Source organism: Elephas maximus, chromosome 22 (assembly GCF_024166365.1).
Source record: "Elephas maximus indicus isolate mEleMax1 chromosome 22, mEleMax1 primary haplotype, whole genome shotgun sequence".
Classification (NCBI taxonomy): Eukaryota; Metazoa; Chordata; class Mammalia; order Proboscidea; family Elephantidae; genus Elephas; species Elephas maximus.
The window spans coordinates 332,467-358,306 of NC_064840.1; the positions used below are offsets into that span (position 1 = coordinate 332,467).

The following is a 25,840-nucleotide window of genomic DNA, read 5'->3' on the forward strand; positions in this document are numbered from 1 at the left end:
ACAAAGTCCTGGAATTAAGATACCAATTAGGGTGGTAAGGCCACTGTAATACAAAAAAAAAAAAAAAATTTTTTTTTAGACACCCCAAAATTCAGTGGCTTAACTGAGAAAAGTTTCTCTTTCATATAACGGGCCCAGAATAAGAAGAGGACTAATCATGGCAGCTTCATGGTGCTGGGGAACAAAAGTGTCTTCTATTTCTCTGCTTAATCTCCAGCTTCCATTTTGCAGTCTAGGACAGCACCTCCAGTTCCCAGTTCATGTCTGGATTTCCAAAGTGAAATGGGCAGAGAGGAAATGCATGGTAGGTTGAGTTCCCAGTGTAAGGTACATACATCACAGTGTGTTCACCTTCCATTGCCTTAGCTTAGTCACTTGGCCACAAGTAGCTGCAAGGAAGACTTGAAAATGGTTTTTAGCTAGACAGCAGTTATGTCCAGCCACAAGGGGAGTTTCTATTATTAAAGGAAGAAGGGAAAATGGATATTGGGTGGCAACGGTCTCTACCACATTTTTTTAAATCACTTCTCTCAGAACTCCTTGGATTTATGTAAACATAAATCCCTTACGATAAAACCTCTTATGATGAGGAGGGCCCGGATACTCCTTAGAGATTTACTCAGTTTCAAAAAATTTAAATAATGTATATAAATTTTTTTTTTTTTAACTGTAAGAGTAATAATGCTAACATTTATTAAGCCCTCACCATGCAGTGGCTCTGTAGCAAAGGCTGGCATATATTACCTCATTTAACCCTCAACTATGAGACAGGTACTGTTATTCCCATTTTACAGCTGAGGATACTGAACCAGAGAGAGATTAAGCAATTCACCCAAAGTCACCCAGCAGGTTAGGGGGGGCACACCAGGCACCACCCCAGATGATCAGGTCCAGAGTCTGGTGCTCACAATGGCAAATATCCATAAAAAGGTCAAAATCAGGAAGGGATTAGGGACAGAGGTCTCACAGTACTTAGTAATTTAAAACAACAAATGGCGAGATTTCATTTGAAGCACTCTTTATTCCTTTTTTAAATGGAGGTATAATTTACACATTAAAGAGGCACTGATTTTAAGTGTACAGTTTGATGAGTTTTGACAAATGTGTAGCTGGATAACTACCAACCCAAAGGAGATACAGGACCTTTCCTTCACACCAACAAGTTACCTCATGCCTCTTTCCAGTTAACTACTCTCCGTCAGAGGCAACCACTGTCCTGATTTCTATCCCTGTAAGCTTTGCCTGTTCTTACTATTCATATAAATGAAATCATATAGTATACACTCTTTTGTGTCTGGCTTCTTTTGCACAGCATAATGTTTTTGAGATTCATCCATACTGTTGAGTAGTAGACCAACACATGACAATTCCACAGTTTGTTTATCCATTCACTGGTTGCTTTTGATTTAGGGCTATTATGAATACAGTTGACATGACCTTTCTTGTACAAGTCTTTGTGGACTTATGATTTCATTTCTCTTGGGTAAATACCTATGGCTGTAGTGCTAAGCCATGTTGTTGTTGTTAGGTGCTAAGCCATAAAAAAAAAAAAGCCATAGGACGGTGTATATTTAACTTTGTAAGAAACTGCCACTGATTCCCAGTGCTTAACCCATTTTACACTCCCACCGCAGCAGATAAGAGTTCCAAAAGCACTCCACGTCCTCACCAACATTTGGTATCTCCCACCTACAGCTGTAGAATTCAAACCCTTTTTACTGTACCTTTCTGTGAGTTCTGACAGGCATATGCACTTGTGTAACCACCATCGCAATCACGATATAGAACACTTCCATCAGCCCCCAACTTCCCTTTTTATGCCCCTTTCAGTTAGCCCTCCAAGCCCAGGCAACCACTGCTCTGTTTTCTGCCTCAGTAGTCTTGCCTCTGCGTGAACGTTACAAGAACGGAATCACACAGCATGGGGCACGAGAAGGCACCTTCGATGCAGTGCTTTCATCTCTTGCTCAGGAAGTTCTAGCCCTCAGAATAGAGTGCTCAGAAAGTAAAACTTAACCCGAGCCAGACCAAGCCGGGCAGATAAGGCCAGCTGCAAAGTTAACAGGAAACGCTCTTTACTCACAAGCACATGCTGCTCAAGGAGAAACTTTCTTCTCTAAAATCCTAAGCTCTCACATTCTCTAAAGGTTCCCACTCTTGCCCGGAGGGTCGACGTCAGGTTGACGCCGAGCAGCCGCCCTCTCCGACCAGGAGCGGAGCCTCAGAGGACCGGCTCTGGGCGCAGCCTCCACGTCCGTCCTAACTGTGTCGTTCCTAAGGCACCAAGGCGCCGTCTCCACAGTCCACACTCCGTGTCGGGCCCTCCCACTGCCCATTTAAACACCATCCTCCCTGCGCCCTTTCCCAAATCCTGTGGGCTCCTTCTCCCGCCAGCCGCGGCCCCGGGAGACAGCGAACGGCCCAACCCAAACCCAAGCGCGGGCTCCACAGAACGCCGGCGTCCTCGCACTCGCTCGACGTCCTCACACTCGCTCGACGTTTACCTCACGGGTGACTGTCTTACCTCACGGGCTGTCAGAAGAAACGCGGAGGTGACAGCATGGCCCCGCGCAGGGTCACGCACGGGGAGGGGCGTCCTCCGGCACCGCCCGGCGCGCGCGTCCCGCCCTGGCTCCGAGCACCCGCCGCCTCAGGCCCCGCCGCCTCAGGCCCCGCCGCCTCAGGCCCCGCCGCCTCAGGCCCCGCCGCCTCAGGCCCCGCCGCCTCAGGCCCCGCCGCCTCAGGCCCCGCCGCCTCAGGCCCCGCCGCCCGGGCTGCCCGCGCCGTCTGCCGCCCGCCGCGCTCGCTCGCCCTGCGCCACCGGGGCCCGGGCCCCCGGCTGCTCACCGGCGCCGGGCCTCCGTGGGCGCCGGGGTGGACCCTGCCCCTTTCGGGCAGCCCGGGCGCCGCGCCGGCCGCGCCCTGGAGTGTTCCTCTCAGGCAGCGGCGCGGGCAGCCCGGGGGCGGGGCGGGGCGGGCGCAGGACCCCGGCTTCCTCGGCGGCGGCGGCGACTGCGGCCCGGGCGGCGGCGATGCCGTGGCAGCAGCTGGCGGCTGCCGAGTGGACGGCGCTGGCCTGGGAGCTGCTGGGCGCCTCGGTGCTGCTGATCGCGGTGCGCTGGCTGGTGCGGCGGCTGGAGAAGCGGGGACTGGGCCGGAGCGGGCCCCCCGCCCCACCGCCCCGCGTCCCCCCGGCCCCAGCTCCCGACCCAGGTGAGGCCTGCCGCCTTCGCGGCCCGCGTCCTCCCGGCTCCCCCTCGCCTCTCCGGCTTCCCCGGCCGGCTCAGCCCCGTCGTCCCGGGACCCGGGCCGGACGAGAGCGGTGGGAAAGAGGCTGGGCGACTGCGTGTTAGGACAGCGGCCAGAGCGCAGCCGAGGGCCCGGGAGGAGGCGGGCGGGCGGGAAACTGCGCCCGTGACAGGAGCCGGGGGCGTTAAACCGGAGAGGGACGTGCCCGGGCCCCCTGCTCAAAGTTCCTTCTGCGGCTGTCGGGATGGAGGGGGAGCCAGAGGCCCCGGCGACGCCGTCCCTGCGCGCTCTGGGGGCCTGTGTGGCTGCATGGCAGGAGCGGCCGAGAGGCGATTTTGAGTGCAGTTTCTCAAGCTAAACGTACTTACCATACGACCCAGCGTTTGTATTCCTGAGTATTTATCCTGGGGAAATGAAAACTTTAACACAGAAAACGTATACACGGGTGTTTATAGCAACTTAATTTGTAATTGCCAAAAAACGGAACGGCCTAAATGGCTCTCGAGGGGTGAATATTTAAGCAGCCGTGGTACATCCGTGCTATGGATTCAGCAATGAATCGGAAGAACTGTGGATACACTCAACAACTTGACTCGATCTCAAGGGCATTAACGCTGAGTAAAAAAATATTGTTTTTCAAAATTACTTCGGTTCTTTCCCGTCCCCACTTCCCCTTCTTGTGTGGTTATGTTATTCGTTTGTAATGCATTTAGGTTCATTTGTTTTCACATTCCATTTGGGAGTCGCCCACCCCCTTCCTTGTTGATTTTATTTCTCTATTATTTTTTGAGTGTGTACATTGCAACTATGATTCTTAGTCAAGACCACTTGGAAAGTTATATGCTAGGAAGTGTCAGTCTCTCCTTCCTCGCAATCTCTTCTCTCTCGTTCACATTTTCCTGTTCTTTCTATCCACTTCCCACCCACCTCATGTAGGTAACCAGTCTGTTTCTGCTTATCCTTTCTTTCTCTGTGCACAGATGAAAGGAGCATACTCTTTATGCACTTGGCTTGTTTCTCTTAGGTTGCATTTTAAAACATTAACACGTGGTCTAAATCAGTAGGCTTACTATTAATATTAGTAACAGTGTACGTTTCTGTTCTTTTTAAAACGGATTTTGTAGCACATTATGTATTTGTTATGAGAGAGGTGAATAAGCCTATATTTCTCGATAGCTGTAGCCGACATCTATTGAGAAAATTTCAGTGTCACAGTGTACAGACTTTACATACTGTATTTTTTTTCTAATTCTCTTTGCAACCCTAAGAAGAAGACTATTATGTTCCTTTTATAGATGAGGAAACTGAGGCTTAGAGTTTAAACAGTTTACACAAGGTCACACAGTTAGCGATGAAATTGTAATGTAATGTAATTGTTCTTTTCAGAGCTTTCTTGATTGCAAGAGCGAAACCTCCCTCAAACTAGCCCTAGTTAACAAGGTAGCTTAAGGGTAAGGACTCAGAGATCTTATGAAAAATGAGATATTGTCAGGAACTGGTATAACTCCTCTCTGTTCATAGTGCCTGCTCCTGTCACCCTCAGTCTTCACCTCATGCTTTTGCCCTGCACCTGGCTTTTCCTTGTCATGTTCCTACTCCAACCTAGATTTGTTATCACCTTTCTTATCAGTTCCTTCTCACTGAGCCATGTCTGTTGCTGTTAACATCAATTTGTACAGAGAGAATCTAGTTAGACATCCATCCCTGTGCGGTATACTATGGTCAGTAGGCCTCCCCTTTCAAGCTCCTTGGTAGCTTCAGAGTGGGCTGTGTAATATGGTCAGTGTATAAAAGCCTAATCTCTTTGTGAATAAGTAATAGCCATTTTTGAAATCTTGGGGCGGGGTATGGAGAAGGCGCAGGGGTGGATGGGTATGATGTTGATGAGCCTTGGTGGAAGATGACATTTGAGGGCTTTTTATCCTAAACTCTTGGTGGCCATGGAAGGATTTTAGGAAGGGGAGAGAAAGGGAGAGGTTTGCAGTCTTAAAGACTTCTCAATCAAGATGCACTGATAATTACTGGTGTTTGGAATGTGAAAGTTGGAAACAAAGAAGAAGGATCAGTAGTTGGAAAATACGGCCTTGGTGATAGAAACAATGCTGGAGTTCAAATGATAGAATTTTGCAAGACCAATGACTTCTTCATTGCAAATTACTTCTTTAACCAACATAAACAGCGACTATACACATGGACCTCACCAGATGGAACACACAGAAATCAAATTGACTACATCTGTGGAAAGAGACAATGGAAAAGCTCAATATCATCAGCCAGGACAAGGCCAGGGCCCGAGTGTAGAACAGACCATCAATTGCTCATATGCAAGTTCAAACTGAAACTGAAGAAAATTGGAGCAAGTCCACGAGAGCCAAAATATGACCTTGAGTATATCCCACCTGAATTTAGAGATCATCTAAAGAATAGATTTGACGCATTGAACACTAGTGACCGAAGACCAGACGAGTTGTGGAATGACATCAAGGACATCATCCATGAAGAAAGCAAGAGGTCATTGAAAAGACAGGAAAGAAAGAAAAGATCAAGATGGATGTCAGAGGAGACCCTGAAACTTGCTCTCGAACGTCGAGCAGCTAAAGCAAAAGGAGGAATTGATGAAGTAAAAGAACTGTACAGAAGATTTCAAAGGGCGGCTCAAGAAGACAAAGTATAATGATACGTGCAAAGAGCTGGAGATGGAAAACCAAAAAGGAAGAACACGCTTGGTGTTTCTCAAGCAGAAAGAACTGAAGAAAAAATTCAAACCTCAAGTAGCATTAGTGAAGGATTCTACGGGGAAAATAATAAACGACGCAGGAAGCATCAAAAGAAGATGGAAGGAATACGCAGAGTCATTATACCAAAACGGATTAGTCAATGTTCAACCTTTTCAAGAGGTGGCATATGATCAGGAACCGATGGTACTGAAGGAAGAAGTCCAAGCTGCTCTGGAGGCATTGGTGAAAAACAAGGCTCCAGGAATTGATGGAATATCAATTGAGATGTTTCAGCAAACAGATGCAGCTCTGGAGGTGCTTACTCATCTATGCCAAGAGATATGCAAGACAGCTTCCTGGTCAACTGACTGGGAAAGATCCATATTTATGCCTTTTCCCAAGAAAGGTGATCCAAACGAATGTGGAAATTAGACAACAATATCATTAATATCACGTGCAAGCAAAATTTTGCTGAAGATCATTCAAAAACAGCTGCAGCAGTATATTGACAGGGAACTGCCAGAAATTCAGGCCGGTTTCAGAAGTGGACGTGGAACCAGGGATATCATTACTGATGTCAGATGGATCCTGGCTGAAAGCAGAGAATACCAGAAGGATGTTTACCTGTGTTTTATTGACTATGAAAAGGCATTCGACTGTGTGGATCATAACAAATTATGGGTAATATTACGAAGAATGGGGATTCAGAACACTTAATTGTGCTCATGAGGAACCTTTACATAGATCAAGAGGCAGTCGTTCGGACAGAACAAGGGGATACTGATTGGTTTAAAGTCAGGAAAGGCGTGCATCAGGGTTGTATTTTTTCACCATACCTATTCAATCTGTGTGCTGAGCAAATAATCCGAGAAGCTGGACTATATGAAGAAGAATGGGGCATCAGGTTTGGAGGAAGACTCATGAACAACCTGTGTTATGCAGTTGACACGACCTTGCTTGCTGAAAGTGAAAAGGACTTGAAGCACTTACTAATGAAGATTAAAGACCACAGCCTTCAGTACGGATTGCACCTCAACATAAAGAAAACAGAAATCCTCACAACTGGACCAGTGAGCAACATCATGATAAATGGAGAAAAGACTGAAGTTGTCAAGGATTTCATTTTACTTGGATTCACAATCAACAGCCGTGGAAGAAACAGTCAGGAAATGAAGAGACCCATTGCATTGGGTAAATCTGCTGCAAAGGACCTCTTCAAAGTGTTGAAGAGCAAAGATGTCACCTTGAAGACTAAGGTGCGCCTGACCCAAGCCATGGTAATTTCAATCGCATCATATGCATGTGAAAGCTGGGCAATGAATAAGGAAGACCAAAGAAGAATTGATGCCTTTGAATTGTGATGTTGACGAAGAAGATTGAATAGACCATGGACTGCCAGAAAAGCGAACAGATCTGTTTTGGAAGAAGTACAACCAGAATGCTCCTTAGAAGCAGGGATGGTGAGACCGTGTCTTACATACTTTGGACATGTTGTCAGGAGGCATCAGTCCCTGGAGAAGGACATCATGCTTGGCAGAGTACTGGGTCAGCGGAAAAGAGGAAGACCCTCAACGAACGAGGTGGATTGACACAGTAGCTGCAACAATGAGCTCAACCATAACAACAGTTGTAAGGATGGCTCAGGACCAAGCAGTGTTTTGTTCTGTTGTGCATAGGGTGACTATGAGTTGGAACCGACTCAGTGGCACCTGAGAACAGCAACAACAACCAACAAGTGATTAGATGGTCATTTCCGTACGTCATCCACATTTTTTAAAGAGGGTTGATTGTAAGGTCTTCCAAGATCTGAACATCTATTAGCAACTAAAGTAGGGTGTTTAATATTCAGCTTGTCTCTGATTCCCTGTGTTTATCCATTTATATAGAAAGCTAGATTACTTTACAAATAAAAATTTCTTTGTTGAAGCACATTAGAAATTCCAATTTACCAAGAGGTTTTTTGTTGTTGTTGTTGTCAACTTTATTGAGATATAATTTACATTCAGTGAAGTGTATAGTTCAGTGAGTTTTGAGAAATATATACACTCATGTTAAACCTCCCCCCATTATAGAACATTTCCATCGTCCCAGAAAGTTCCTTTGCACACCTTTGCGATTGTCTTCATTTGTTGTCTCACATTTCCTCTTTTCTTTATCTGACTGGCCTACCATCTACTTCCAACACTCACTCTTGCCTAGATCCTATTGTGAAATCCAGAGGCAGCTTTCTTAAAAGCTTTATTGAGGTTTGATTGACATATAAACTGCCAATATTTAAAGTATACAATTTGATGTTTGACATATCTGTTAACTATTGCTGTGTAACAAATTACCCCAACACTTGGCAGGTTTGAACAACAAACATTCGTTACCTCACCCAGCTTCTGATGGTCAGGAATCTGGGAGGGGCTCAGCTGGGTGGCTCTTGCCCAAGGTCTCACCAGGTTGCAGTGAAGATGTCGGCTGGGGCTGCAGCCATCCGGGCTCAGCCGAGGATGGGGAATCTGCCTCCATGCTCGTTCACAGGGTTCTTGGCAGGCCTTGGATCTGTGCTGGATGTTGGCTGAGGCTTCAGTTTCTCTTCACCTGAGCCTCTACTGGGCTGCTCACAATGTGGCAGCTGGCTTCCCACAGTGGATGATCTGAGAGAGAGTGTCCAAGTTTGGACAGTCTTTATAAACTCATCTTGGAAGTGACATACCATCCCTTTTGCCAAATACTGTCGGTCACACAGACCTGCCTCATTGCATCATGGGAGGGGACTACATTCAGCTGTAAATACCTGGAGGTCATTTTGAATGCTGACTACCACACATGTATATGCTCATTGGACCATTACCACAGTGAAGATACATATTTGTCTCCCTAAAGCTTTTATCCTGCCTGTTTGTAAACTCTCTCCCTGCCCCACCCCTTATCTCTAGGCAGTCACTGATCTGCTCTCTGTCATTGTAGATTAGGGTGGATTTTCTAGAATTGTGCATAAATGGAATCATATAGTGTATACTTGTATACTATCTTTTTGTCTGGCTTCTTTTACTCAGTGTCATTATTTTGAATTTATACATGTCGTATGTATCAAAATTCAGTCCTTTTTGTTGCTGAGTAGTATTGCATTGTAGGATATTCCAGTTTGGGGCCATAACAAATAAATCAGCTATGAACACTTGTGTGTAACTATGCACTTATGCTTTCATTTCTCTTTGGTAAATAGGAGTCTGATGGATTGATCAAATAGTAGGTGTATGTTTAACTTTTTAAGATGTTGCAAAACTGTCTTCCAAAGTGATTGTACCATTTGACATTCCCTCCAGTAGTGTATGAGGGTTCTAGTTCTTCTGTAACCACGTGAGCACTTGGTATGGTCAGTCTTTTTTATTTTTCTTATCCTAATAAATATGAAATGGTATCATTGTTGTTTTAATTTGCATTCCTCTAACAGCAAATGATGTTGATCATCTTTTTATGTGCTTATTTGCATCTGCATGTTTTCCTTTCGTGAAGTATCTGGTTCAGTTCTTTTGCCCATTTTGGGGGGAGCTATTTGTTTTCTCATAGTTTTCAGCATTCTTTATATATTTTGAATCCAAGTCCTTTGTCAGATATGTGATTTGCAGATATTTTATTTCAGTCTGTGGCTTGTCTTTTCATTCTCCTAGCAGTGTTTTTTGGAGAGCAAAAGTTTTTAATTCTGATGAAGTCCAAATCATCAGTGTTATAGGATGGTGTTTTTAGTGTCATATATATGAAATATTTGCATAACTCAAGGTCACAAAGAGTTTCTTCTGATTTCTTCTAGAATTTTTATAGCTGCTGGCTTTCCAATTAGGTATGTGATACATTCCAAGTTAATTTTTGTTGTATGGATCAAAGTTCTCTTTTTTTTTTTTCCATACGGATATTCCAATTATTTTAGTACAATTTATTGAAAATATTGTCCTTTCTCCACTAAATTGCCTTTGCACCTTTATTGAAACTCAGTTGTCCATATATGTGTGGGTCTATTTCTGGACTCAGTTCTATTCCATTGATTTGTCTATCTTGGAGCCAAAGCCACGCTGTCTTGATTATAGTACCTTTGTAGTAAGTTTTGAAATCTGGTGATGTGGTGAGTTCTCCAACTTTGTTCTTCTCCAAACCTGTTTTGGTTATTCTGGTTTCCTTCTACCAAAAAAAGAAAGCCTGTTGGAATTTTGATTGGGATTGTGTTGAATATATAGATCAACTTGGGGAGAATTGCCATCTTAACAATATTGAGTCTTTCCGTTTATGAACACTGTGTATCTCAAGGACACTTTTTAGACTTTATTTTACTGGACTGCTTTGTGATTTTTTGACATGTTTGCACTTTCTTTTTTCCCATTATAAGATATTAAAATTGAAAAAAAAAATTCACAGATACAGAATAGATACAATGAGCCCCTCATACCCATCTTGTTTTTTCTGTCACCACTTTGGCACTCCTGCTGAACTCATTCAAAGCAACTCCTGGCCATCAAACCATTTGATCTCTAAACACTCCTTACAACAACCCTCTGCTTCTTGATTCAGTGGCAGTGTCTCTATTATTGATCTCCTCTGCGAGTTTTCTTTTTCCTCCTCATGTCTTTAGTCCTTGATACTACTCAGATTCCTTTTTAGTTAGGTTCACTATCCTTTTGTGTGTTCCCTCGTTGTCCCTGGTTTAGTCTCTTGGTTTCATAACCTCACTCGTATGCTTTGTTAGGTGCTGTCGAGTCGATTCTGACTCATAGCGACCCTGTGTACAACAGAACGAAACCCTGCCCGGTCCTGAGCCATCCTTACAATCGTTGTTCTGCTTGAGCTCATTGTTGCAGCCACTGTGTCAGTCCATCTCGTTGAGGGTCTTCCACTTTTTCTCTGACCCTCTTCTTTACCAAGGATGATGTCCTTCTCCAGGGATTGGTGCTTCCTGATAACATGTCTATAAAGTTTGTGAGACTTAGCCTTGCCATTTTGCCTCATTCTGGGTGTACTTCTTCCAAGACAGATTTGTTCTGTATGCTGATAACTCCCAAATCTGTTTTTCCCACACTGAACTTCTGTCCTCTAAACCTCAGATTTGAAAATCAAAGTGCCTGCTTGGTGTGTAATAGATGTTTCTAATGCTCAATGCCTAAATCTGGAAAAAAAGAATTCCCTCCATTTGTTCTATCTCTAACATTCTCTGCCTGGGGTAGAATCACCTCCTAGGCATCTAAACTGGAAATCTAGGGATTATCCTAGGGTTCTTTCAATCCCTCAAACCCCTCCCCTATGGCATTTAATTAGTCCATCATTGATACAGCCTGTGTCTTGAATCTGATCCCTCTTCTCCATCCCCATGACTGCTAAAATAGTATGAGACCTGTCCTTTTTTACCTTCTCCCCTCTAAATCCAGCGGCCACGCTTAAGTCTATGCTCCATAGATTATTTCTCCAAGTGTATTGATGAAAGCTGTAGCTCAGGCTCACATCCATTTGTTTGTTGGCTTTTAACTTGTTTGTTACAACTTAACCACTTGTTTGTTAATGTATCAGAACTTGGGCCTCCACCTCTCTGTGCTTTGGGCTCTTTATCTGTAAAATGGGGCTAACAGTAGTAATACCACGTGAAGTTATCGTAACTGTTAAATGGCTTAATTTATGTGAAATGTTTAGAGTAGCACCAGGCACATGGGAAGCCCCCAGAATGTAAAATGCCAGAGCTATCTGGGTGGGTCCTCTGTTTAAAATCCTCACCCAATTTCCTGTCGCTTATTGAATGAAGTGCAGCTGTGTCAGTAGGCCACATTCTGAGAGCTGGGATTTTTGTAGATGTTGTCGAGTAGGCTTCCATAGGGTTTGTTCCAGATTATACTCTAAAAAGCAACAAATGGGTGTGCCTTTTTTCCCAATCCTCTTACCTGCTTAGAATGTTGATGTGGTAGTAACACGTGATAGTACTAGGTTATAAGAGTCTTACTGAAATGAACCAGAATATGCTTATCTTAATTTTGTTTAGATTATTAGAGATACGGAAGCAAAATTTATAAAAACTTAGGAGACTCCATTAACTCCAGAGAATATGGAGAAACACTGGATTAAAATGGAACTTTGAAGCAAGTTTTTTTGCCACTTTTTTTTTTTTTTTTTTAAATAAAAAAAGACATGCTTCTAGCACTCCAATTAGTTTTTGTTTTCTTGGGCCTAGGTGAAATGACAATGGATGCCATCTTGGCTCGATTGAAACTCCTGAATCCAGATGACCTTCGAGAAGAAATTGTCAAAGCTGGATTGAAATGTGGACCCATTACGTCAACCACAAGGTTCATTTTTGAAAAAAAATTGGCTCAGGCTTTATTACAACAAGAAAGGGCCTTGACTTCCTCTCCTGACCAAGATGTGGCAGGCATTGCAGCTCTCAGCCAAGAAACACAAAGGGTTCTAAAATTTGCTGTGGGGAATGCAACTGAGCAGGCCAGTTTTTCTGAAGACAAAGATTTTGGCTATAGTGTGGGCTTGAATCCTCCTGAGGAGGAGGCTATAATGCCTAACGCCTGCTCAGCAACTTCCAGTGCCCCGCTGGAGGTCGACACCCACGGAGCCGCTGTGGCCGCTGCTAAGGAGCCTCTTCTGTACTATGGAGTGTGCCCAGTGTATGAGGACATCCCAGCGAAAAACGGTAAGGCAGCACTCTTAGTATTTCTTTACTCAGACGGTACACGTGACTGCAGATACATTGGACTCATCCCTGCTGTCTAATTTTCTTTTCCCTTGCTATGCTTTCTAATTGTTTTCTTTATTTCCCCTTTGACGGGCTGGTCTAGTTTTCTAGGTTCCTTTTTTCTGCACTAATGGTTTTAACGTTATATATTTTATTTCTCTTCTGAACAGCCTTTAGCATTTTCATCCACATTTGACTGCATTTTCATAGCACCTATTTATAACCAGCTAATAATCAGTATCCGTATCCCCCCTTTGGAGTCCTGGATAGTGCAGCTTAAATACGCATGGGGTGGCCATGAGTCAGAGCCCACGTGATGGCACCTGGCTTAAATCCCTCTCCGGGGGCAGTGTTAGTTCAGTGGTAGAATTCTCACCTTCCAGGTGAAAGAACTGCATTCAATTCTCGGCCAGCATGGAGGCTTATGTGCTGCTATGATGTTGAACAGATTTCAGTGGAGCTTCCGGATTAAGTCAGACTAGGAAGAAAGACCTGGCAAGCTGCCTGTGAAAATCAGCCAGCAAAAAGCCTGTGGATCGTGGGGTGTGCATGAGGTCACCCTGGGTTGAAGGCCAACTTGCAGCAGCCAACGACAACAATGTATCTCTCTTCACACCCCCACCCCTTACCCTTCTCCCTGTTTTATCCCATGGTGATAAACTCTGGACCCAAATACCAGATGATTAATTCATTTTTGCAAACGGCACTTACTTAGAATTACATTTTACCCGTTTTTTCAGTTGAGAAGTATAGCACACCTGCAGAAAAAGTGCATAAAACACAGATACAAATAATCATTACAAAGCAAATACCCGTGTAACCACCACAAGAGCTGTGAAAATAGAACGTTGCCAGCACCCTAGAATACGTTAAAAGTCTTTGGACCACAATATCAACAGACAGATTAGGGTTGAGGAATTACAGTCAAGCATCACTTAATGTCCATGACACGTTCTGTGAAATAGGATGTTCTGTGATTTGAACATTGTGCGAACACTGTATTATCTACTGACAGTCCCTGGGTTACGGACTTACGTACAGCCCATAGTTACAAACCAACCCCCATAAAGCCTCTTATATTAAAAATTTGAGGTACGTACAATGGTTCGTTATATGAGCGCCTAGCAGTGCAATCATTTTGTATATAAGAGACGCGAGATACACGTGTTGCATCTAGGGAGTTGTTGAGTTTGCTACGTCCCAATCTCCAACCGAGATCTCTGAACTTAAGGGACCATGGACATATTTGCATTTGGATGTTGCCTGAATGGACGTTAGGCAGTGCATGACTGTAAGTTGACTTGTCATATTCTGTTTTCATTAATAAATACTTTAAAATATCTTTTGAGCCTATTTGCCATTTCTGTATCTTTTGTGATGTCTATTCAGATATTTTGCTTGTCATATTTGGCATGTTTTATGAAAATACAATGTTGCCAACACCCAGAACATGTTCAGAGTCTTCACACACAAACTTGACAGCTTCTTCGTACTTACTGGTAAAAGACTAAATTCTTCCCCCTAAGGTCAGAAACTGAGCAAGGATGTCCACTCTCACCACTCCTTCAACATCATACTGGAGATGCCAGGGCTACAGTGCAGTACAGCAAGCAGAGAATTAATGGTCTTTATTACTTTTCCCACACAGAAAGGATTCATGTTTATGAGGATAAAAAGGAAGCCTTGCAGGCCGTCAAAATGATCAAGGGATCTCGATTTAAAGCTTTTTCAAGCAGAGAAGATGCTGAAAAATTTGCTAGAGGAATTTGTGATTATTTCCCTTCTCCGGGCAGAACCTCCTTACCACTTTCTCCTGTGAAAGTAGCTCCAGCCTTTAGCAATGGTGAGTTAAAAGGTAAATTATGTAACAATTCATATGTTGGCTTTACTTTCAGTTTTACCTGAGAACGTTCTGTCTCCTCTTACTTGATATATCGTGGCTAGTTTTCTCTGTCTGCGGTAAGTCTGATCTGCCAGGAACTGGGAACTTGAGGCCCAGGCCTTGGACCAGCCATGGAGAAGGGGTGCAGGCTGGTCTAGGGCAGGGCACGTGTTGTAAGGTGAGGAGAGGATCGGGGCAAGGGAGTCTGGGTATGGAGGCAATTGGGATCCAGGGTCAGCCAGCCGTTCCGTGGAGGCCCTGATGCTGAGGAGCCAGGACTTGGATCTGGCCTGTGGGCACCCACTGCCCCTTCTATTCGGTTCTTTCTGTCACCTTTCCCTGCTGCCTCTTAACTCAGGATACTTTGTAGATACTGAGACCAGTCCTCTTCCTGCCCAAGCCCATTTGTTCTCACTGGATCCGCATGCTCAGGGGTCCTGCAAAATTCAGGTTCACTTCAGGAGCCTTGCAGCTGGAATCTGACCAAGTTCTTCCCGTGTAAAAATGGAGTGGGGGCACTGTCTGACCTTCTCTAACTTCTCAAAGGGGAAGGAGAATCAAGATCAGAAGCCCAAGGCTGATTCCCATGAGACGGAGGTCAGACGTGCCTCTCTCTCCTCCGTCTTTACCAGTTCTGACACTGACTATCCCTCCCACAGCACTTCCTACTTTTCTGCTGAGTTCGATAATTCATTGCAGTGGCCACACAGAACTCAGAGACAATACTTACGATTATGGGGTTTATTAGGGAAGTAGCAGTTTACACTTCAGGTTCAGGAATGCTCAAGATACGGTTTTTCCATCAGAACAGCCTCTTCCCAGCCGTGCTTGCCGGCGTGCCTCTCCCTGGCCCTTGGCTTCTCCCCAGAGGCACTCAGCTTTCTCTCTCCATGGACCGGGAAACCCACTGCACTGTCTCCTGCTGGTGTCTCCTTCCTTGGTGGTGATAGGACCCTCTCTCTGCTCTGGAATTGGCTCTCTTTTAAGTCTAGCGGGATGGCAAAACTGCCCAATCCCCTTGGTGAGCCACAGTTGCCTTGTTCTCACGGTCTCACCCATGCACTTGGTTGGGAGTTACAAGACCACGGTGAAAAAGGCCACACAAAAGCGACCATCGCACTACATGCCCTGACTCCAGGACCAGCAGCCCTGCTCTGCATGCCCTTGGTCATTTGGCTCTGTGCAGAGCCCAACCATCTCAGCTGTGCTCAGGCCGAGATTCTCATCCACTTGTCCCAGCTCCCCTAAACTGGCTTGATTCCCAGGGCCAATGCCCTCTGCTTCCGGACACCATTCTCCCGTGAAGAATCCTATCTGCCCCCCTCTCCCCTGCCCTACACAGCCTTACACAGTGCTTAGATGGAAACCAATGATTGAAAACCCTTAGTTGTGGAAATTCTCCTGAAGAAAATCTCTCGAGATTTCTCCAGGTGTCATAATTAAACAATAGAAGTCACTTTGGAGCATTCACCTTTACAGGACTCCTCAGTTCACTCCGAAGGCCAAATTCGTTTGCTGGCAGTGTTTCCTGGCCAGCGCTGCCTTACCCGGTTCCACCACGGAAAGCCTGTTTACTGTTCACACAGCCATCCTGGCCTACTTACTGTTGAGATTCACCCGTGACCCTGCGTTCACACAGCCATCTCGGCTAGACTCCAGTTGGAGTTGCTTGCTCTGTCATTTGTGTGTTTATCACAGTGAGTCTATGTCGCTCTTGTAGGGAGGAGTACGTCACCTGCTCTTTATTAGAACTTTTCCCTAAGCACTACTCCCAGCTAGCCTGTGGGTTTCCAGGACAGCTTTTACCTCTCAGGTCCAGCATGTAGTGGGTAATGGGAAAGTGTTTATGAAATTCAGCGTTCTTACATTCTGTCTCTTAATGACAGATGGTTTATACTTATCAGAGTCGGAAACAGTCAACAAAGAGCGAGCCAATAGTTACAAAAATCCTCGTACGCAGGACCTCACAGCCAAACTGCGAAAAGCTGTGGAGAAGGGAGAAGCAGACACCTTTTCTGACCTTGTCTGGAGTAACCCCCGGTATCTAATTGGTTCAGGGGACAATCCCACCATTGTACAGGTAAGCCTGATTGCAGCACTGGCATCAAGTAGACTCAGTTATTGTCGTCACTGTGCTCATGACAAAAGGAGAGATGAAACTCAGAATGGGTCATTTTCTTTCAGGAAGGGTGTCGGTACAACGTCATGCACGTTGCTGCCAAGGAGAACCAGGCTTCTCTCTGCCAGCTGACCTTGGAGACTCTGGAGAATCCCGAGTTCATGCGGCTCATGTACCCGGATGATGACGAGAGCATGCTGCAGAAGCGCATCTGCTATATCCTTGACCTGTATCTGAACACGCCCGACAAGATGGTGAGCGGGCTTCTCCATTCTCTTCTCAGCAGAGACATCCTGTGCCGAGTGTCCTGAGTGTGGTGGCTGCCTGCACTGGGCAGCAGTGTGCAGGTCAGAGCTGAGGTGTGGCTGGAACTTGCAGCAGTGCCCCTGGCTGCTTTAGGCTGAACGCTGTGGACGGAGGAGAGCTGTGAGCTAGGTTCTGATTGAAGAGGTGAACTCCAGAAGCAAAGAGAAGATCTACCCTCCCTTTTGGCAATCCTGGCAGGCTGTGTGTCCGTCATTTCTCTCCTCAAAGACTGGGAGCCCCCAAGCTGTAGGCTGTTATTCTCTCTCACTGCCCGCTCTCGCACTGTTTTTCCTGCAAGGGGCATGTTGTTTGGCAAGGTGGCTACTCAGGATACGTTTGGTCGTTCATCAAGTGCCAAATAGTTGCTTACTTACTAAGTGCCAGATCACCAGGCAGCTGTCTTGAGCCTGGCGTGATGCTCCATGGGGCACATGGTGCTCGCAGGTGACCCTGCAAAGGTTTTGAAGCCCCCGCACATGCCTGTGTGGGGGAGGCCCTTGCCATCTCAAGTGCTTTACTCCCAGATTTTGGTGTTGAAGTATTGTCAATAGGAGTGTGAGTCCACCAGCTGACCAACCAGTGCCGTGAGACGGATAGGGTATGAGACGGTGTGGGTGCCCACACTGACGTGAGGCCTGTTAGCCTTCAGAAATGGGGATAGCACAAACCAACACTTAAAGACAAAGTGGCTGACAAGCACAATAATTAAGCTGGGTCCTCCCAGCAGCCCTGGAACTGGGGCCTCTAATTGCAACCTCATGTTAGACAGAAAAACACATGAATCCACATTTTGTTTGAAAACGGCCCAAATTCGTGGACATTACTTTATGCTGGACGTTGCCTTCATCTGTGTATCTCACCTTTGAGCACCATTTACGTGGCAGACGTTGCACCAGGCCCTGAGCATCACTGCTGCTGTTGCCTGAGCGCGTGCTGTGTCCCCAGCTAGATAAGCAGCGCTTTCAAGGGCCAAAGACCTGGCACCAGATCCACATGCTGAGTCCTGTGTGTACTAACATGCCCATCAGTTTTTAGTTACAAAAGGGAAATGGTGTATTTTGTGGTGTTTTGTTTCTGTTTCTGCAGCACTTTTTTTACTAAATACGTATTTTCATTGTACAGCAGCCTCGTAACATAAGAAACTCGGGTATGCTTCTGCTCTTTTTCCAGGGCTATGACACACCCTTGCATTTTGCTTGCAAGTTTGGAAATGCAGATGTGGTCAACGTCCTTTCTTCCCACCCTTTGACTGTAAAAAATCCAAGGAATAAATATGATAAGACACCTGAAGATGTAAGTACTTCTTGAGATGCAGTGGTGATATGGTGTTAGAAATGAAAGCACGTGAAGATGGAATCTGTGATGGCAACGCGTGGGGTCCTGCTGCTTTGGCTGTGTGAGCTTGGTTGCCTCGGGAGTGGCCTTAGAGCCACCAAGAGAGAGGTGGCTCCAGTCTAGAGAACCAGGAGGGAACAAAACTGCTGAGTGGGTAGTGTTGGGATTGCAGAACTCTATCTCTAAAAAAAATTATTTTTTATTTTTAGATGGTATAGGCATTTTTCTTTTTTTAAATTACTATTCTTTTCTAGTGTATAATTATTGTCTGATTTGAGTAAATCAGCATTTGGTAAATAAAGATGCTGCCAGTGACCCAGTATGCTGATTTAGTTTTCCCTGGAACTGGGGACCAGTTGTTCTGAGCAGCCCGTAGTCTTTTGTCAAGTCTGTCCTCTGAGTACACAGCAGCTGACCAGGCCCAGAGAGGACGGCAGCGGTGGTGATGTGGAAGGACTGACATACGTGCATTCCATGTGTGCCAGGCTGTGTGCTCAGCCCTCACGTGTGTTCTCACCTTGTTACAGTCAAGCAGAGCGAGCCTGCTGAGGGGAGGGTTTTGGGAAGAGGGAGTGCTGTGCCTGTGGAGTGAAGAAGGAAATGGGACCATACAAGAACCAGAGACTGGTGTGTCTCAGGCGCTGGTGCGGTCAACTAACCTGAGCGTCCTGTTTTGGTGCCCCTCCCCTGCCTCCATAATTGCTGTTATCATATAGGTAATATCTATAGTAATACTGTAGATGAAGGTTTTCAGAACAAACTAGCTTCTCATTAAACAGTTAATATACATATTGTTTTGTGATGTTGGTTAACAACCCAACATGTCATCACTCTCTTGACCTTGGGTTCCCTATTACCAGCTTTCCTGTCCCCTCCTGCCTTCTAGTTGTTGCCCCTGGGCTGGTGTGCCCCTTTAGTCTTGTTTTGTTTTATGGGGCTGTCTAATATTTGGCTGAAGGGTGAACCTCAGGAGTGACTTCATTACTGAGCTAAAAGGGTGTCCGGGGCCATACTCTCAGGGCTTCTCCAATCTCTGTCAGGCCAGTAAGTCTGGTCTTTTTTTATGAGTTAGAATTTTGTTCTACATTTTTCTCCCAGGTAATACCCATTTTATATGGAAAGTTTACTATATACAAATAAACAAAAAATAAAATTATCAGAAAATTCTACAGCTCGGAGATTACCATTATTTTGCATATATCTAGCTCAACTTTTATGTGTGTATGTAGGTTTCTTAGTGTAAAATGATTGATAGTAATCAATTTTAAAACTCGTGATTTTTTCCAAAGCGTAGGACTTCTTCTAGCCATCAACTACAGACTTAAAATTTACCTAGTTGCATTCATTGGATACATTGTACAATTTTAGTTTTTTTTCTCCCACTGATTGGCAAGAGATGGTAATTTTGTGGTTTCCCTCTTTCCTCTTACTCGAAGGTTACTAGTTTTTCATTGTTTCTAGCAGAGTTGTTCTTATGGCTACAATTCTCCAAGGGCTGGGAAAGTTGATTCCTAGAGTTGCAAAAATATTTGTGTTCCACACCAGACAGGAGTTCTATCTCAATACAGGCAAACAACAAGAATAGAATTTATGTATGGAGAAAGGCTCCTGGGCAGTAAATTTATAAAGCTGAGAAACTTCTCAGGAGGTCCACATATCTCTGCTCAGGCTCAATAGTGCACTTCCCAGACTTTGCTGTCCTTGAAGGAAACTAGAAGATGCAGAGCAGCGTGAGGAAAGAAAGTAGAGCTCATCCATAGCCAGAGCGTGCTCTTTCCACCCTGTTCCCTGAATCATTTACAAAACGTCTTAGAAGAAAGACTCTTCCATTCAACACTCAGTTTTGATGTGGGCTTTATGAAATCTTCAGCATTTAGAGACTGTCTTTAATGTGTTGAATTGAAAACTTGGTTTTATGGAATAATCTTAATAAGAAAATGTAATAAATTAAGATTTAGTGTTCATTCATTCTTTTTTTTTTTTTTGATAGGTAATTTGTGAAAGAAGTAAAAGCAAATCTCTGGAACTGAAGGAGCGAATCAGAGAATATTTACAGGGTAAGTGCCGGACACCAGTGCCAGAGCTTGAAGCCTGTTCTGGGGGATCCACAGACAAGTACCCAGGCCTGAGCCATGATTGCTGGGGGCATGGCTCAGGCAAAAAAGTTTGTCAGAAATGCATTTCATCCTGATCTCAGAGATGTTAAAGTGAGGTATAGTGTTTTAACTGCTATAGTTGCCCATATTTTTTACAATGAAAATATGGTACTTTCATAATAAAATGTATAGATAGTAGTAAAAGCATTTAAAAATGAAAAATTACCTGGCATCGGCAACTAGCACGAGCGACTGTTCCTCCTGGCAAGCCCCTCCCTGTGGTGGTGGGAGATCAGTGATTGTGATGGATGATCAGCAAATGTAATGGGTTATTGGCAGTGGGTGATCAGCAATCGTGATGGGTGATTGGTGGTGGGTAATCAGTGATCGTGATGGGTGATCAGCGATCGTGATGGGCAATTGGTGATTGTGGCAGGTCAGGAGAAATGGGTGAGGAGGTGGAAGGAGGTCCCACGCAGGCCCTTACAGCACTTCAGCTCTGGGCTTTCCATACTTCCAGTCAGAGTGTTACCTTGATTCCAAACAAGTTCAGAGATGTCTGTGATACAGAGTTGTACAGTACAAAAAGAATAGGGAAATACAGGATGTCATGGATTGAATTATGTCCCCCAAAAATATGTGTCATCTTGGCTAGGCCACGATTCCCGGTATTATGTAGTTGTCCTCCATTTTGTGATGTGTTGTAAGTCCTAATCTCTGTATGTTAATATGGAACGCTGGTGGCGCAGTGATAGACAGCTATGGCTGCTAACCAAAAGGTCAGCAGTTCAAATCCACCAGTCCTCCTTTGGATACCCTATGGGGCAGTTCTACTCTGTCCTACAGGGTTGCTATGAGTCAGAATCAACTCAACAGCAGTGGGTTTGGTTTTTGGGTTTTTTCTATGTTAACGAGGCAGGATCAGTGTGGGGCATATCTTGAGTTACAGCCTTACTTAAGTCACACCTTGCTTGAGTCACACCTTTTATCTTACAAAAGATAAAAGGAGAGGAAAGCGAGCAGAGAGGGGAGGAACCTCACTACCACCAAGAAAGAAGAGCAGGGAGTGGAGTGCATCCTTTGGACCCGGGATCCTGTGCTGAGAACCTCCTAGACCCAGGGGAAGATTGATGCGAAGACATGTGAAGATCTCCAAGGAACACCAGGTCCACAGAAATTGAAAGGAGACAAGGACCATCCCCCAAAACCAACAGAGAGAGAAAGCCTTACCCTAGAGCAGGCACCCTGAATTTGGACTTCTAACTTCCTAAACTGTGAGAGAATGAATTTCTGTTTGTTAAAGTTTCACTTGTGGTATTTCTGTTATGGTATTTGGTACCAGGAGTGGGGTGCTGCTCTAACTGAGACTTAAAAATGTAGAAGCAGTTTTGGAATTGGGTAATGGGTAGAGGCTGAAGAGTTTTAAGGTGCCTAATTGCAAAAGCCTAGATTGACTTGAAGAGGCTATTGGTAGAATTATGAATGTCAAAGGCAGTTCTGGTGAGGGCTCAGAAGGAAATGAGAAGAGCTACAGACAAAGTCTGTATCATCTTAGAGGATACATGTGGCACCAGCAACACAGTGTTACTAGAAGTGTGGATGTTAAATATGCATCTGGTGAGGCTTTAAAACAAAATGATGAATGTGTGATTGGACAGTGGAAGAAGGGCAGTGCATTTTATGCAGTGGCAAAGACCTTGTCAGAATTGTGTTCAGATGTTTGGTGGAAGGTAGAACTTGTAAGTGATGAACTTAGATATCAGGCTGATGAGATTTCTAAGCCAGATTTTAAAGGGGCCGCATGGTTTCTCCTTACTGCTTATAGTAAAATATGAGAGGAAAGAAATGGACTTAAAAATGAACTGTCCAAAATGAAAACAGAACTTAAAGATTTGGAAATTCTATTGTCCGAACTAAGGACACGTGTCCTAAAATGTTCACCGAGGATGTGGCTACACAATGCTTTGTTAAAAAGATTAAGCCTGTGACTGATGGATCTAACCAGCTACCATAGCAGTAAACCCATCAGCTGAGATTGAAGGGGACAGAGAAAGAATGAAAGGAAAGACCACCGTCTACCTCTTGAAATTCCACAGGCAGGAAACAGGCCAAAGGAGCTATATCTGTTGTCCTCCAAGAAATGAAAAGGACCATCCCTGGAGCAGCTTGGAGATCAGCAAAACTGTTGGAAGGAACACAGGAAGCGGGGCTTTCTCGGCTTCAAGGGGTGGGGCAACGGTCTCTGGATCTCAAAGGGTGGGGCCACAGCCTTCTAGGATTCAAAGAGCCGCGCCTTCACCAACTTGGTTCTGGAGTGTGGGGTTGCCGTTAAGGTGTGCCAGGTGGGGTGAGGCTGCCGCCCAAAGCTGAGGAGGCAGGGCTGCCATGCCCAAGGGTCAGAAGAACAGGACCTGCTGGGGCTGAGGGAATGGTGTTGCCACTCAGATGGACTAGGAGGAGAATGGGGCTGCCCAAAGCCAAAGGAGCAGAGTTTTCATCCCTTTGGGCCTAGAAGGCATAGCTGAAATCTCAAGGCCAAGATGCCTGCACCCAGAATCTAGATAGCATGGCCAACACCCAGAGTCTGGAGGGCAGGGCCATTGCCTAGGTGGTCTCAGAGAAGAAAGGGTTATTTTCAACCCTTGAGAGTTAATGTAAATTGTTCTGCTGGATTTTGTACTTGCTTGGTGCCCATTATCCCTTCTTTCCTTCAGTTTGTCCCATTTGTGATGGAAATGCCTACCTTGTGCTGATTCTGCCTTTGTACACTTTGGAAACAGATAACGTGCAGTCTAGATTTCACAGCTTCACAGATGAAGAGGAATTTTGCCCCAGGATGAAGTATGCCAAAAGTCTCACCAATAGGTGATTTTCATGATCCAGAAGATGAGATTTTAGACTAGGAGTTGACTTAAGACTTTTAAGATGATATGATGGGGTGAATGCATTTTCCATGTAGCAAGGACATGAATTTTGGGGGTCCAGAGGATGGAGTGTCAGAACTGAATTGTGTCCCCCAAAAATACATGTCAACTTGGTTAGGCCATGATTCCCAGTATTGCGTGGTTGTCATCCATCTTGTGATCTGATGTAATTATCCTCCATTTTGTGATGTGTTGTAAATCCTCACTTCTATGTGTTAATGAGGCAGAATCAGTATGGGATGTATCTCGAGTTACAGCACAGTGCTTACCTTGTTTATCAGATCATCTGTAGTGAACAATTTCACCTTTTTTTGCTTCAAAGATTCTTCTTTTAGGTTTGACTGGCATCTGTCTCCCAACCGCGCATCACCTTCCTGCAGAATCAAAACCTTTTTCTCAAATTTACAATCCCTGACAGGGACGGATTACCCAATGAGCAAGGTAAGCATGGACTTACTTGTGCTTTCTTCCTAACCTGTAGTGAACAATTTCACATGTTTTTCACCACATCTTTGAAACCCATGGGAAATTGTTCACTACAGATTAGGAACACAAGTAAGCCTGTGCTTACCTTGCTTATTGGGTAATATGCCCCTGGGACTCAAACCTTTTATCTTACACGAGATAAAAGGAGAGAGAAGTGAGCAGAAAGAGGAAGGACCTCACTACCACCAAGAAAGAAGAGCTAGGAATGGACTGTGTCCTTTGGACCTGTGGTCCCTTTGCTGAGAACCTCCTAGATTCAGGGGAAGATTGATGCCAAGACACATGAAGATCTCCAAGGAACGCTGGGCCCCCAGGCGTTGAAAGGAGATGAGGACTGTCCCCCAGAGCTGACAGAGAGAAAAAGCCTTCCCCTAGAGCTGGCGCTCTTAATTGGGACTTCTGGCCTTCTAGACTGTGAGAGAATACGTTTGTTTTTTAAAGTCACCCTGTCTGGAGAGAAGGAGTGTGCTGTCTCATCAGGGGGAGAGCAAATAGGAGTACATAGCAAGGCATATGTAAATTTTTGTATGAGAGACTGACTTGATTTGTAAACTTTCACTTAAAGCACAGTAAAAATTAAAAAAAAAACCAAAACCCTATGGACAGAACCAGTCACTTCTCAGGATTAGTTTTCTTGGTGTGAAGACTTACGGTCATAGTCCCGGGACAATTCAGTCAGTAGGCACAATATAATTCATAAAGTTTATGTTCTACATTCTAGTTTGGTGAGTAGTGTCTGGGATCTTAAAAGCTTGCAAGCACCCGTCTAAGATATAACTATTGGTCTCTATTTGTCTGGAGCAAAAGAGAAAGAAAAAAACCCAAGAATCAGAGAAGGAACGAGACCACAGGATTGTCTTCATGAATCACGACCTCCTCTGCCTTGAGAACAGAACTAGATGGTGCCTGGCTGTCACCACCGAACATTCTGCTCAGGGATACAATAGATGAATCCCACTAGAGAGGGAGAAAAATGTGGAACAGAACTTCAAATTTTCAAGGAATCCAGACTTAACTGGACCCACTGAGACTGGAGGAGTCTCTGAGACTGTTGCCCTGAGATACTCTTTGAACCTTGAACAGAAACTATCCCCCAAAGTCACCTTTTAACTAAACAGCAGATTAGCTCAAAAAGTAAAGGGTTTCTTTAAAAAAGAATTACATATAAGAGACCAATGGACGATGGTTATTCTGAAGCATAGATGACAGGGTTGGGACAGTGAAATTAAGTTGAGAGGAATGGAACAGCTAGAACAGAAATAATGAGAATGTTGACACAATGTGAAGAATGTAACCAATGTTACCGAACATGTGTAGAATGGGAACCTGTTTTTCTGTGTATACTTTCACTATAATTACAGTAAAATATTAAAAAGTAAAAAAAAAGTCACCCTGTCCTGGATTGAATTGTGTCCCCCAAAGTCACCCTGTCCTGGATTGAATTGTGTCCCCCAAAAGTATCTGTCACCTTGGCTAGGTCATGATTCCCTTGTGTGAGTGTCCACCATTTTATCGGCAGATGTGATTTCCCTCTGTGGTGTAAATCCTGTCACTACGCTGTAATAAGATGGATTAGCAGTAGTTATATGGATGAGGTCTACAAGATTAGATAGTGTCTTAAGCCAATCTCTTTTGAGATACAAAAGAGGGAAGCAAGCAGAGAGACATGGGGACCTCATACCACCAAGAAAGCAGCGCCAGAGCAGAGCACATCCTTTGGACCTGAGGTTCCTGCACTGAGGTGCTCCCAGACCAAGGAAAGACTGATGACAAGGACCTTCCTCCAGAGCCGACAGAGAGAGAAAGCCTTGCCCTAGATCTGACACCCTGAATTTGGACTTCTAGCCTACTAGACATTGAGAGAATAAACTTCTCTTTGTTAAAGCCATCCACTTGTGGTATTTCTGTTATAGCAGCATTGGATAACTAAGACAGAGGGCAGATAAAATGTAACATATCTCATGTTTACTAAGCCCTCACTGTATGCTAATCCTGTTCTTGGAGGCCTGCCCTCTCTGCC

General features: G+C 44.8%; 1 protein-coding gene across 2 annotated transcripts in view; it reads left to right on the top strand.

The window, feature by feature from the left end:
- Positions 1-2,992: 2,992 nt before the first annotated feature.
- ANKLE2 (ankyrin repeat and LEM domain containing 2) overlaps positions 2,993-25,840 on the top strand; it is a 31,031-nt gene continuing 8,183 nt past the window's right edge. The window contains exons 1-7 of one of the 2 annotated variants that reach the window (XM_049865917.1): positions 2,993-3,213; positions 12,160-12,630; positions 14,321-14,527; positions 16,441-16,634; positions 16,739-16,927; positions 18,150-18,272; positions 20,305-20,371. In XM_049865917.1, coding sequence (XP_049721874.1) covers positions 3,033-3,213; positions 12,160-12,630; positions 14,321-14,527; positions 16,441-16,634; positions 16,739-16,927; positions 18,150-18,272; positions 20,305-20,371 — 1,432 coding nt within the window. In that variant the 5' untranslated portion in view covers positions 2,993-3,032. The remainder of the gene's footprint in view (positions 3,214-12,159; positions 12,631-14,320; positions 14,528-16,440; positions 16,635-16,738; positions 16,928-18,149; positions 18,273-20,304; positions 20,372-25,840) is intronic. The other variant, XM_049865918.1, reaches the window with a different exon arrangement.